Source organism: Delphinus delphis, chromosome 20 (genome assembly GCF_949987515.2).
Source record: "Delphinus delphis chromosome 20, mDelDel1.2, whole genome shotgun sequence".
Taxonomy (NCBI): Eukaryota; Metazoa; Chordata; class Mammalia; order Artiodactyla; family Delphinidae; genus Delphinus; species Delphinus delphis.
Window position 1 is genome coordinate 41,621,982 of NC_082702.1, and position 14,907 is coordinate 41,636,888.

A 14,907-nucleotide genomic window follows, 5' to 3' on the forward strand; every position below is an offset into this window, starting at 1 on the left:
TCCCTTCCCAGAGGAACAGTGAACACGAGTTCAGTTCTCTGGTCATTTTGCTCTTCGTGTCTCTAGTGGAGAGGGCCTTGGCAAAGAAGGGGAAGAATCAGCAGGAAGCTTTTGCCTGTTTGGACTGTAATCTCCACAAGATCCTTCCCCATTGTATCTGCAGTGCCTGGCCTTTGGGCCTGGCACATACCAGGAGCCCAGTAAATATTGAGTGGACAGATGGGTGCATTGGCCACAAATGAAAGGATACATGTCTGCCCAGGTTCTTGGCAAGAATGTTTCGGGAAATTGTTAACCAAAGCCAAATGCCTTTGCCAGTTTCTAAACTGCTCCCATGGTGCTGCCTACTGAAACGTCTCTCTGGAGGGCCATTCTAGTTGTATCCCGCTATCGCGTTGGGAGCGTGGAAGTACTGTAACTGCCAAGGCCTTTCAGGCTGGCTCTTGTCTTTCTCCCTGAAGACTGTTAAGATTCTAGGAATTTAATAGTCCTGATAGATCTGATTTTTCTCCCTGGTGTAATTGGCCAGACCAGAAAAGTGGGGAACTAAATTAACATAGCTTCCTGACTTAAGTCTCCAATTAATTCCATCATTCATGTAAGTCCAGCCTGGTAAGTTCTTGCTGGGCAGCTGTGTATGGAAGCCTCTTATGATGCACAGATGTAAACAAAGTTGATTTTTCAACTTTTCCTCTTCACCTTTGCCATCTGCCTTCATGATTATGTTCAAATACGTATTATAGAAAAGCACAAATTACAGTGATTTATGTAAAATAGAGTATTTCTCTTTCAAGTTAAGGCGATTGAGTGGTAAGTTGTGGCCAGTATGGAGACTCTTGTAGTCATCAGGAGGCTAGGTTCTTTCTTTCCTTTCTGTTCTATCATCCTCAGCATATGCCTCCCATCCTCAACAATACCTCATGATCCAAGATGGCTGCTGGATCGCCATTTATCATACCTTTCCTCTGGATGGTAGGAAGTTGGAAGGGAGGAAGCCCAAAAATGTATCACTTAGTTGTCCACCTTTTAAAGAAGGCTTTGTGGAATTTTGAAGCAATGTTTCTGCTTACATCTCATTAGTTGGAACTTGGCTTCATGGTCACACCTAGCTACAAGTGTAGTACAGGAAATGTAGTTTTACTTAGGTACATTGTTGGACACAAAATTTATATATATATGGGGAGAGAGACAGAGGGAGAGAAAGAGAGACTTTTGATTTTAAATAAGAAAGAATGGATATTGAGCGGTAGGTGGCAACTCTACCACAGCTGGTTTGAGGTTGACTTTGGTTTGCCCCTAGTTCAAGGGACCCTTGTGGTGCCAGGTGGCCCTACACTGGAACGGGTGATAATCTTACCTCTCTTTTACTTCATATAAGAATAGATCCTATATATATCAAAACATCACATCGTACACCTTAAATACAAACAATTTTTATTTTGTCAGTTATACCTCAAGAAAGCTGGGGAAAAATATAAATAGATCTAACTTTCCAGTTTTGTCTCTTTGGTTGGATGGGTTTTCTTGGTCTGGTATCCTTGTTTTCTGAGGGATGGATCCCATGTTCAGTATGTTTAGACATGATTCCTTTTAATTTCACACATGAAGGGAATTCCCTGGTGGCCTAGTGGTTAGGATTCTGGGCTTTCACTGCCATGGTCCTGAGTTCAATCCCTGGTCAGGGAACTGAGATCCCACAAGCCATACGGCACTGCCAAATAAATAGATAGATAGATAAATAAATAAATGTCTTTATTTAAAAAAAATAATAATTTCACACATGAAGATGTTAATGGTATGTTTTGCCAGCACAATGTTCATCATTATTTATTATCATTCTCTGAAAATATTCCATAGTCCTGATGTCAGCAAGGTGTGCTCTTTGCCTTCCTCTTCAATATGGTAAATGAATTTGCATTCATTCATCAAGGCCTGTTTTTTTTACCATGGCTGTGCAAGATGATCATTTTTAGGCTTAGAATACCGTGTTGAGAATCAGTTTAGTATTTATTCCTGTGCTCAGGTCAAATCCCAAATTCCACTTCATTAAAACCATAACTCAGTGTTTCCCAACCAATCCAACCATCATCTTCATCGTTAGCATTTATTGAGCACGTACTATGTTTCAGGCAGTATTCTAAGTGCTTTACTGCAATACTAGTATCACGTTTTATCCTTCCAAAGACCCTATGAGGCAGATACTAATATAATCCTCATTTTAGACGTGAGGAAAGTGTGGGACAGAGAAGTTAAATAATCAGCTCAGGAAGGTGAGGTGTCACAGTGAGGATACAAAGCCAGGCAGCCTGGCTCCAGAGCCTGCCCTTGGCCAGGGCAGGACTGCTTCTCTAGGAGGTTAATGCAGAGGGTGTGTGTTAAGGGGTGTGTGAGTGACTAGTATACAGAAATGCAGGATTGGGAAGGATTTTGTGATGATATCTGGTCATATTTCATGTCTGTCTTGTGCATTTTGAGTCACATTTTAAAAGCCAGGAAGCAGGGCTTGACTCTCACTTGACAGACAGGGATGGGTGACTCTGTGGAGGATGGAAAATGTAATTGTCCTGGAACCTTTACTGTGTTACTACCAATCGCTTTAGAACACTTAAAACAATTTGGAAGATCTTTCCTTCCATCTTCAGCTATCTTATTTCCCTGTGTGTGCATAAAGTTATCGCACATGAAAACTGTTCAATACAAGTCTCAAAGGGCACTTTTGGTTCCCATGCAAACAACTTCTGTTAGAACAAATGGAAACCATACAGATATACTAACACAGTGAGAGTAAGGGATTAGTATTGATCACAAAGTAGTAAGTTCCCAAAACTTACTCACTTAGGCTAACTCTACTTTGGAGACCTATATCACTAGGAAAAATATAAAAGAAAAGAATATTAAAAACACCTGAATATCTAATTGTTGAATAAGCTCTGATAGTAAATCATTGGAGTATAATGTCCTATTAAAAATGACAGGCGTGGGACTTCCCTGGTGGCGCAGTGGATAAGACTCCGTGCTCCCAATGCAGGGGGCCTGTGTTCGATCCCTGGTCAGGGAACTAGATCCCACATGCATGCCGCAACTAAGAATTCGCATGCCACAACTAAGGAGCTGGTGAGCCTCAGCTAAGGAGCTGACAAGCCGCAACTAAGGAGCCTGTGAGCCGCAACTAAGGAGCCCACCTGCAGTGACTAAGACCCGGTGCAACTAAATAAATAAATAAAATAAATACATAAATAAAATAAATATTTTTAAAAATGACAGGTGTGAGATATAGGCTTGAAATAACTCTTAAATAATGTCAAACCTTCAAACCTATCATCGTGTGTGCATAATGATTACTGAACTCTGGACACTAAGAAGGATCAAAAGAGGAAACCGTCTTTCTGATACGGTAAAGAGGTCCATTGGGTTTTGTTTTGGCTGTTTTATTTTGTTGTTAAACGAAAGCCATGCCCTGCCCTCAGAAGGCTGGAGATGCTGGCTGCCTAGGTTGTTCAGCCCGTATCATCTTTCCTGAATTATCTCATTTTGTTCCTCATCTTCTTTCCTTTTAGGACTCTCCCTCTGGAACCCAGACACAAGTGCTCACATTTCCCAGCTCCCACCATGGTCTCAGGAGACAGAAGAGAGACTGGGTTATTCCTCCTATCAGCTGCCCAGAAAATGAGAAAGGCCCATTTCCTAAGGCTCTGGTTCAGGTACAGAAGGAAGTCCTCTATTTCTCTGGGAGGAATTTGGCAGAGAAGGACCAAGGAGAGAAAGGGAAAAGAGCCAATGTCAGAATCCTTCCTTGCTAATTCATTTCTTTCTGTTTTGTCTTCAGATCAAATCTAACAGGGAAAAAGAAACCAAAGTTTTCTACAGCATCACTGGCCAAGGAGCCGACGCACCCCCTCTTCATGTGTTTATTATTGAAAGAGAAACAGGATGGCTAAAGGTGACGGAGCCTCTGGATAGAGAACATATTGCCAAGTACATTGTGAGTGTCTCTTAAAAGCACTTAATGATGGGGTTACATCCTTTCAAAATTTTTTTGGTCAACTCACGCTGATCATAGATCAGATGTTCTGGACATTTGAAGAGCTTAACTTGATACCTTTAGACCTGTTGATAAGGAGAAATGACAGGAGAACCTGAAAAAATTGGGGGCTGTTCATGTTTTCCTTGTTAGGAATAAAGTGGGGAGAGTCCTGGGCATCAGACATGATCTTAGACCCAAGATGTCAACCTGTTCTTGGGACTCAAAGTCCCTGACACATAGGCAGAGGCTGGTGTTGATGTTGGGGAACAAAAACTATTTCTGGGCCTTGAGAGCAGTGTGAGCTTAGGGAAGCTGGGAGGTAATGCTTTGATGCCAAACACAGGGAAGTCTGGGGGGAACGCTAGACTCGAGCAGCCAGAGCAAATTCGACCCTGCTTGGAACCAGTCAGAGTGTTTTAGGCTTCCATCTTTATCTCCTAGGCCCGGCCCCCAGCCCTTATGTGGGACATGGGGCTCTGAGCTGGTGGATGTGTTCTCCAGCCCATGGTCTCACAGGTCATGGTCTTAACCAGTGTCATGACCTCACTGAAGCAGCAGCACGTGTGTGGGGGATGTTCTGTGCTTGGGGCGGGGCAGGGGGGGGGGTCCATGCATACTTGAGTGGGAGGGAGTGGGGGCCGGGTGGAGCCCACTCTGCTCTGGTTGGAACACTTCTCCCACCTTGTCTTCCCGAGTAACCCTCACCTGGCTCTTGCAGCTCTTCTCTCATGCTGTGTCTTCAGACGGGCAAGCAATCGAGGAGCCGATGGAGATTGTGATCACCGTGACCGATCAAAATGACAACAAGCCTGAGTTCACCCAGGAGGTCTTCAAAGGGTCTGTCATGGAGGGCGCTCTTCCAGGTACGTCCAGCAACGAGGAGATCAACACCCATCAAGACACTTAGATGCTTTGCACCCCCAAGTGTTGGGGCTGGCGTTTGGGGTCAGACCCTTCATATGCACAGAACTTCTTTGGAAGACACTGTTTGTGTGTAAAACATCCTACCTATAGAAATATGTATAAAATGTTTAAGCCCAGTTTAAGAAAAGAGCAGTTTAAGAACAACCTTCCCTGATTAAGTAACAGATCCTTGTTAGTAGTTTACAGACCCTGTACAATCCTTCCTGATCACATTTTTTCCCTCCTCCGTAAAGACAGCCACCACCCTGACTTTTGTGATAATCATTCCCTTGCTTTCATTTATCTTTTACCACGTGTGTACTTACAGTTTTGCCTACTTTTCTACTTGGTGACAAACTGTTTTTCCAAGGTGGCTGAACCAATTTATACTCCCACCAGCAATATATATCATGGAATTGTTTGACTTGTTTTTGGCCAGTCTGTTGAGTGTGTAGTTATATCTCAACATAACTTAAAATGGAATTTCTTTGATTATTAATGGACTAAATAAGCATCTTATCATATGTTTGCTGACCAGCTGGGTTTCTCTACAACTTGTCTATTCAAGTCTTTTGCCCTTTTTGTCTCTTGGGCTGTTTGTCTTTTGCCTATTGATTTTTCTTTTTTTTTTAAATGACAAATTTTATTCCAAAAGGGCTCCAATAGTCCCAGAGACATTGATGTAGAGTTTGAATAGTGTTTCAGGTAAAGTGAAAATGGCTAAAAGCAATATTTCTAGTTAATATATTTTTAGATAATGTGATTTTAAATGTTTCAGTTAAAATGTAATAAATATTAATGAACTTATTTGCAAAACAGAAACAGACCCACAGACAGAAAACAAACCTATGGTTACCAAAGGGGAGAGGAGAGGGGGATAAATGAGATAGACAACAAGGTCCTGCTGTATAGCACAGGACATCTTGTAATAAACTACAACATCTTGTAATAAACTATAATGAAAAAGAAAAAATGTAATAAATATTAAAAATAGATGTTTTAGGGCTTCCCTGGTGGAGCAGTGGTTGGGAATTCGCCTGCCAGTGCAGGGGACACGGGTTCAAGCCCTGGTCTGGGAAGATCCCACATGCTGCGAGCAACTAAGCCGGTGCTCTACAACTGCTGAGCCTGCGCTCTAGAGCCCGCGTGCCACAATTACTGAACCCGCAGGCTGCAATTACTGAGCCCACATGCCCGGAGGCTGTGCTCTGCAACAAGAGAAGCCACCACGAGATGCCTGTGCACCACAAGGAAGACTCGACAAAGCCAAAAATAAATAAATAAAAGAAATAAATTTATTAAAAAAAAATAGATGTTTTAGTATTTTATCTATTTTGACAGGTTTATACAGAATTATAGGGGAGTTTTTTTATTTGTTTGTTTTGTTTTTAAAGGAGAACCACTTTATTTTGAGTAGTAAATGAAACTCCATTTATAACATAATAAACAAACGTTCCATCAATTTCTTCACGGTTAGTCCAAAGAACAACTGCTTTAATTAGAATTTACATTTCACCTTAAATATTCTAAAATCCATCCATGTCAACTTTGGAGTTTTAATCTTACCTGATACTATGAAATAGGGCAAACCTTGATTGATGGTCAAATTCTTAATTTTTGCTGTTCAGCCACTTTTCTTGCTCTTGCTCTCTGATTCCGTACATTCCAGAGTGTTCAGTGGACTTGCAATAAACTTCCAAGATGAAGGAGAATTTCTTGCTCATTGTTTGCCTGAACTCTTGACTTGTATTCATCTTTCTGAACAAAAATATGCTCCAAAAATGCCCACAAGTTCAGCTACTAAAACTCCTTTAAAGATCTGCTTTGCCAGTGGATCCATAGTACGGGCTATCCTGAGGCACGTACTTGTGGGGCTGCGCATGCCTGCCTATTGATTCTTTTTTTAAATTATTTTTGGCCACGTTGGGTCTTTGTTGCTGCGCATGGGCTTTCTCTAGTTTTGGTGAGCAGGGGCTACTCTTCGTTGCAGTGCGCAGACTTCTCATTGCGGTGCGCAGACTTCTCATTGCGGTGGCTTCTCTTGTTGCGGAGCAGAGGCTCTAGGTGCATGGGCTTCAGTAGTTGCGGTGTGTGTGCTCAGTAGTTGTGGCTTGCGGGCTCTAGAGCGCAGGCTCAGTAGTTGTGGCACACGGGCTTGGTTGTTCTGCAGCATGTGGGATCTTCCCGGAGCAGGGATCGAACCTGTGTCTCCTGCATTGGCAGGCGGATTCCCAACCACTGCACTACCAGGGAAGTCCCTGCCTATTGATTCTTTTTTTTTTTTTTTTTTTTTCCCTGCCTATTGATTCTTGAAGAATTGTTTAGGGATTCTGTGAACTAGTACTTTGTCTGTCACAAGTATTGTAAATATTTCCTTCTACCTTGAAGGCAACAGTCTCAAATGACCATTCTCTCAGGTGGAGCTGTGGCTAAGAAGCCAATTATAGAAATTTCTGGTATTTTTCCTGTTTTATACACTATTCACTCAGTGTAAGAGACATAGCAAAGATGTTTTAGCTTAAGGTTATTTATTCCCCATACTCCTCACCCACCCTCCCCACCCAAAATATCCTCTGGAAAAGCTGGGTTCTGGGAACACCACTTGCTCATTTGGTGGAATGCGTTCTTCCTCCCCTAGCGCTTTAGTCAGAATTCTGGAAATTAAAGTGTAGCTTGACTAAATCTTCTCCTTTGCTTCCAGGGACCTCTGTGATGGAGGTCTCGGCCACAGACGCAGACGATGATGTGAACACCTACAACGCTGCCATTGCTTACACCATCCTCAGCCAAGAGCCTACGCTGCCGCACAACAAAATGTTCACCATCAACAAGGACACGGGTGTCATCAGTGTGCTCACCACCGGGCTGGACCGGGAGGTCAGGGGTCAAGAGGATCCAGAGGGTATTGAGGGCAAATAGCTCGATCGTCTGGATGATGTAAAACTCTGCCGAGGCCAGTTGCTGCTTAGTATGGTGATGGTTTTGAGCTTTGTATCTAAACATTTGTCCAGAGGTTTGGGGCCAGGCAGGCAGGCAGGTTGGCATTTAAGCAGATGAGAAAATAATCTGTTTCTATGTGATGGGCTGGGCTGTGCCTGATGTGGCTGTCAGTCCTGACTCAGGTGTGTTTGATCTCTACAGAGTTTTCCCATGTATACCCTGGTGGTTCAAGCTGCAGACCTGCAAGGTGAAGGCTTAAGCACGACCGCAACAGCTGTGATCACAGTCAATGACACCAATGATAACCCTCCCATCTTCAACCCAACTACGGTAATAACCCTGCAACTCCTTAGAGAGTCTCCAAAGGTCCTTGGTTGTTTCCCAGTATCTCATGGGTGAACCCTTTGGAAACGTTTTCCAGACTAGTAAACTTGAAGCTAAAAAGCAAGCAGGTCGGGATGTCAGTTGTCTCTGCCCTCCTCAGCCTGGGACCTATTGACACAGGTTTCTGAAGTTGCAAAAAACACCTATTTTTAGTTTTTTTTTTTAAGGAACTTCCATATAAAGATGTTAAAAAAAATAAAAATAAGGAAAAAAAAAAGCACCTATTTACTGCATGTCCTCATCTTGGTAGCAGATCTTACCAGGTTTTAGTTATTCATTGAACAAATATTCTCTGGGTTTATACCAGACACTGTCTTAGACACTGGGGATATTATCACAAACAAGGCAGACGACACTTCTATTCTTGTGGAGTTTATAGTCTAGCTAGGGTGATGTTATACAACTTATACCGATTATCGTGTATAATTATATTAAATGCAGTCAAGGAGAAGGTACTGAGAGCTGTGTGAAAGAACCTGAAACCTTATTGTGTTACCTAGAAATCAGCTTAATGGTTAGTAACAGAGATTTGACTCTTGTGGTTTAAACAAACAGGGTTGACTTTTTCTCTTGTGTCACTAATGGTCCAGAGGTAGATAGTCCACTTAGTCAGTAGAAACCAAGCCTCCTTTATCTGCTTTCCCACCATCCTTGGTACATGGATTCTATCCCCATTGTCACCTCGTGGCCCAAGATGACAGCTGGAGCTCCAGCCACATCTGTGCTTCGTTCAAGAAGGCGGCAAAGGCGAGGGGGCATAAGGTCTTGATGTCAAGTCAAGTTTTCTTATTTCTGTGAAGACCCATCCCACAAGTTTCATTTACTAGCAACTGCTGTCTGCAAGGAAGACTGGAAATACAGTATTTTCTCTGGGCACGTCGCTGCCGTCAACCACGTAGTTAGTGAAGAAGAGGAGAGTGGATATTCAGTAGACAATTAGCGGTGTCTGCCACTCTAACCTAGCCACTGTGAGTACAGGAGGCTTAAGAAAGACAGATTAATGCCCCGCATCAAAAGGAAGCTTGATGAATAGCAAGAACTGACAAACAGTCAGTGTAATGAACCAAATGAGACCAGGTCCTACAGGACCTTGTGGACTGAATTTAGAATTTCAGAATTTATCCTGAGTGCAGTGGGTTGTTATCAAAGGGTTTTAAGTAGAAGACTGTAATGACCAGACATTTATGAAAATTACTGGTACCACTGAGAATGATGGGGAAGATGGGAATGGGGGATAAGCTACAGTGTCAGCAGTTGCTCCAGAGTACGCTGAGAGGCGCGGACAGCCAGGGCCTTGGCTCCTTCAGGTACTCACAGGGTCCCTGAGTGCTGGCTGCTCCACCAACAGGAAATAAGGGCCATGCTGGTAGGGTGGGCACTTCTTCAAAGACTCATCAAAGCTTGGGCTCAAGAAAGGACTCCCTTAGCCTGAACCCTGGCTCCTGAACCCTGGCTCCACTGCTGGGTCTGAGTATGTCCTAAGTGACACATCCTTTTCTTTGCTCTGCAGTACGAGGGGTCGGTGCCTGAGAACGAGGCTAACGTGGTCATCGCCACACTCACAGTGACCGATGCCGATGTCCCCAATACCCCAGCGTGGGAGGCCGTTTACACAATACTAAACGATAACGAGAAGCAGTTTGTTGTCATCACAGACCCAGAAACCAATGAAGGCATTTTGAAGACGGCTAAGGTTTGTATCGTTCCTGGCAAGATGCAGAAATTGACAACGCAGCCAGAGGCCCTTGTCCCCTGGTGTCTTCTCTGAAGTAGATTAGTGTGGCCTTGGTGGGGTGGGGGAGGGCAGCTCTCTCAGATTCTGGTGGGATTTGCAGTGACTCTTCAGGCTCATGTGAGAAATCAGGAAGCTCCCACACCACACCCTACCATCTGTTTTATTTTTATTATTATTATTTTTTATAAATTTATTTTAGGCTGCGTTGGGTCTTCGTTGCTGCACGCAGGCTTTCTCTAGATGCGGCAGGCAGGGGCTACTCTTCGTTGCGGTGCGCGAGCTTCTCACTGCGGTGGCTTCTCTTGTTGAGGAGCGCGGGCTCCAGGTGCACAGGCTTCAGTAGTTGTGGCGCACGGACTTAGTTGCTCCACGGCATGTGGGATCTTCCCGGGACAGGGCTCGAACCCGTGTCCCCGGCATTGGCAGGCGGATTCTTAACCACTGCGCCACCAGGGAAGTCTGTACCATCTGTTTTAATATGTTCTTTCTCTGAAACATTTGCCCACCCCGCCATATCCACTTTGCAAATGAGAAGAAAAATGGTTTATGGTCTCTGCTATTTTGCTGGATGATTTTAGAAGAAGGGCAAATAAGCCTGTGAAAGATGTCTAGGAAACATGAACAGTAAGAAGTTGAGTGATTTCCTTGTTGAAGTTAGTCAAAGAGTTAATGAACGGATCCCTAACTTAGCGCCAGAGGTTTGAATTCCCCTTGAGCAAGTGAGCAGACCCTTCATTTCTGAATCACTTAGTACGTCATCTTAACTCCCACTAAACATTTCTTTGTTTAAATTTACTTATTTAATTTATTTTTTTTTTTGGCTTTGTTGGGTCTTCTTTGCTGCGTGTGGGCTTTCTCTAGTTGCGGTGAGCGGAGGCTCCTCTTTGTTGCGGTGTGCAGGCTTCTCATCACGGTGGCTTCTCCTGTTGCAGAGCACAGGCTCTAGGCGCACGGGCTTCAGTAGTTGTGGCACGTGGGCTCAGTAGTTGTGGCTCACGGGCTCTAGAGTGCAGGCTCAGTAGTTGTGGTGCATGGGCTTAGTTGCTCCGTGGCATGTGAGATCTTCCCAGCCCAGGGCTCGAACCCGTGTCCCCTGCATTGGCAGGCAGATTCTTAACCACTGCACCGCCAGGGAAGTCTTCCCACTAAGCATTTGATGTCAGCGTTTTCTGTTATTATTCTATCACCAAAAGAAAAAAGGTAGTAATTTGAGTTCCCGCCATACGAAAGGTCCTTCATAAAAGCTCCAGTTGATCCCTTACAGTGCCTCTGTGAGATAGTTCCTTTTCCTACTTATTTAGGTGTGGAAACAGACCCAGAGGTTCTATTGCCCAAATCACACAGCTAGGAAATGGCCAGGCCGGGATTTGAGCTCACTGCCGACTGATTCTGAACTTCATGTTCTTGCCACTAAACTTACTGGGGTTAGGGAGGTGGACAGGCAGGGTTGTTTGTCCATTTGCTGTCACACGGGCTGCATGTCAGCATAGGATGTGAACATTCTTATTGGTCTCAGGTAAATAAATGACTTAATGTGCTACATTTGTTAATAGAGGCTTGCCACTTGAGATTTCATGTAGCTCATCTTTATTTTTATTTATTTATTTTTTCATCTTTATTCTTTACTGGGGTTCTCAACATGAATCTGGTTGCATGTTAGTCATTGGGAACTTTTTAAAAAATATTGATGTCCAGACCCCAACCTCAGAGATTCCTATTCGCTGGCTCTGGGGTTAGGGTCCAGGCATGTGTTTTCTTTAAAAGTTCTCAAGTGAGTTCTTCTTAATGCAGCCAGATGTGAGAACCACTGATATATTGCTAACCAAAAAACAATAGTTAAGGATTTAATGGGGTTTTTTTCTAACATAAAATGTATTTTTTCTGCTCTTTAGGGCTTGGATTTTGAGGCCAAGCAGCAGTACATCCTGTATGTGGCAGTGACTAATGTGGCCCCCTTTGAGGTCACTCTCTCCACTTCCACAGCCACCGTCACCGTGGACGTGATGGATGTGAATGAAGCCCCCATCTTCATGCCTCCTCAGAAGAAAGTGACAGTGCCCGAGGACTTCGGCTTGGGCCTGGAGATCACATCCTACACCGCCCAGGAGCCAGACAGATTTATGGAACAGAAGATCACGTAAGTGTGAGGGGTTTTCCACTTACTGGCAGCAACTAGCTGTGTGCATACGTGTATGTATAAAATATTTTGTTCATGGCATTTTTATCATCGTTGGTCTGTGGAAGATCCTTCTCTTGTTTGGCTTATTTATATTTTTATCCCCATTCCCCACACCTTGTCCATTCCGTCCATGGTCAGCCATTGTCAGTTTACTGTGCTTCCTCTTTTTGAATTCACTTAGTGTAGTAGGAATGTGGTTTTAATTTACATACATGGTATTGTGTTATAAGTAGCTTACTGTTTCTTTTTTTGTTTTGTAAACTTGAAGGCACTTCTGTAATGTAAATGACAGCCACAGATGCTGAAAACACACATACAAACCAACCAACAGCAACACCACTGTGGCCACGTATGATAAAGGATGTTCTTATTCTTTTGAGAGCTAGGTCTGATGACATACTTGGTGTTCAGGTGTGACAATGGTGGAAACTCAAAGGGAAGACTGTTAAGCACAAACCCAAGCATGGCACATCTGCGTCTTTTTAGTAATAGCATGATTTCCAGAGATAACAAAGGCCTCGGTCACTTCCTCTTCTCAGAGAGAGATTCCTACCTGTTAATATTTACTTTAGAGGAAACTATTAGAATGCTCTGAACTATTTAGAAAAAAGGTTATGCAAATCCAGTATAGAGTCCCACTTGGTAATAAATTGAGCATGTTCTTGTTTGGAGGGGGAGGTGTTTGTGTTTTAGTATCAGTGCCTGTGACTTATTAAATGTAAAACAAACATGAAGTTTAAGTGCAGCTTCAATTTCTGAGTTATTCTGGGAAGTACTAATTCTATCCTGATTGGAAGGGCTCATAAATAGCTTTAAACTGTGCATGTGCGCCATACGGATAAAAAGGATCCAGATAGTGGTATTAATGGCTGCTAGAATCATTAGATCAAGGATGATGAGGAATTTTTAAACGGAGGAACCAAGCTGGGACCATCCAAACCTTCTGATAGATTTTAACATCTGCTGGAAGAGCAAGGACAGCCCAACATGAAGTGCCACTCGAAGTGATTCAACAGCATGTACACAGTGCCACTTAAATGTTATATTTGGGGGAGAAAAGAAGGGTTGAAACAGAATCTAATCAAACCTTAGGATTTGATTTTTTTTTTTTTTTTTTTTTTTTTTTTTTTTTTTTGCTGTACGTGGACCTCTCACTGTTGTGGCCTGTCCCGCTGCGGAGCACAGGCTCCAGACGTGCAGGCTCAGCAGCCATGGCTCACGGGCCCAGCCGCTCCGCGGCATGTGGGATCTTCCCGGACCGGAGCACGAACCCGTGTCCCCTGCATTGGCAGGCGGACTCTCAAGCACTGCGCCACCAGGGAAGCCCTAGGATTTGATTTTGATGCAGTACAGAGAATGAAGAAGTTAAATGCCATGAGGAAGCAGTCAGCCAAATGCAGAATATGGGAGCTCCATGTCAAATGACCCAGTTTCTTTAGCAAATAATGACAGAAGGGTGGGGGTGACTGCTTAGATTAAGGATGTTGATTAAGAGAGGAATCAACCAATTGTAATGTGTAGACTATGCTTAAAGATGGATTCAAACAATCCAACTATAAAAGACACCCTTGAGGCAAATAGAGAAACTTGCACATAGACTTGACACTAAGTAATTATTATTTTTGCTAGGTGTGTTAGTGGCATGGTGATATTGTAGGATTTTTTGTTTTGTGATTAAAGCCTTGGGTTGTATGGTTTCCAGCCTCTGTTGATAGCTTAGCTTGTAGTAATGAAATAGGTAGTTCAAAGCATCTATTTGGGGAAGTTCAAGGACCAAGTCTAAATAGTGTTTGCAGAGACCCTTACCCCTGGAATAAAGACCACTCGATATATGTAGTTCATTGCTTTGCACTTCTAAGGACGTGAGGATAAGCCTACAGGTATCCAGGACCCTTTCCTCCTTCGATTTCTTTATTTCCCTTTCTGAGCCTTTCAATGACCTCGATAGATAACTGGGCAGTATATCTCTGTTTTTCATGCTTACGTTTCTTCTGTTTCTGGTATTCCTAATAAGGTGTGGCTTAACAGGGTTCTCTTGGCATTTTGAATAATTTTTGTGGGGTGGCTGTGTACGACCAGAAGGAGCTTTACCGTCCCTGGCACCTCCCATTAAATGCCAGTAGTGCAGCATACTCCCAAGTCACCATGTCAACCCAAATCTCCAGATGCTCATGGCGGGGGTGTTGGGTGCCATACTGTGACCATTTGAGAACTGCTGTACGCTTTAGGGGGGTCAGTCTGAGAGAAACTAAAGAAATCTGACATCTAAATGCCATGCCTGATCCTGGATTGCATTCTGGATTGGATTGGGTCAGGGGCGTGGGGGGGGGGTACAGTTTGGGGGAAATCTACAGTTTGAATGTGTACCATGTATGAAGTGGTAGTACCATATCAAAGTTATACTTCCTGAAATTGAAAATCAAATAGCGGTTATGTAAGAGAATGCCTCTGTTCTTAGGAGAAGGCACACTGACATTTTCATGAGTAAAGGAACATCATGTCTGCAACTTACTCTCAAATGGTTCAGCAAAACAAGAAATTATGTATATGTGTGCATCAACTTTTGTAATATAGCAAAATATCGACCGTGGATGAATCTAGGTGAAGGGTACATGGACGGTCATCAAACCGTTCTGGCAAAATTTCTGCAGGAGTCATTATTTTTTTATTATTATTATTTTTAGGAGTCATTATTTTTTTGAAATAAGGAAGTTAGAAGTATCTATCAGCAAAGAGGAACCT

At 43.3% G+C, this 14,907-nt stretch overlaps 1 protein-coding gene and 1 pseudogene across 1 annotated transcript in view; one reads left to right on the plus strand and one right to left on the minus strand.

Moving 5' to 3' along the window:
* Positions 1–14,907, plus strand: part of CDH1 (cadherin 1) — a 78,526-nt gene that overhangs the window by 50,571 nt on the left and 13,048 nt on the right. The window contains exons 4-10 of the mRNA XM_059999971.1: positions 3,558–3,701; positions 3,827–3,982; positions 4,743–4,887; positions 7,629–7,804; positions 8,069–8,197; positions 9,762–9,944; positions 11,879–12,123. Of these exons, the coding sequence (XP_059855954.1) occupies positions 3,558–3,701; positions 3,827–3,982; positions 4,743–4,887; positions 7,629–7,804; positions 8,069–8,197; positions 9,762–9,944; positions 11,879–12,123 (1,178 nt within the window). The remainder of the gene's footprint in view (positions 1–3,557; positions 3,702–3,826; positions 3,983–4,742; positions 4,888–7,628; positions 7,805–8,068; positions 8,198–9,761; positions 9,945–11,878; positions 12,124–14,907) is intronic.
* Positions 6,510–6,809, minus strand: LOC132416897 (protein CEBPZOS-like; annotated as a pseudogene).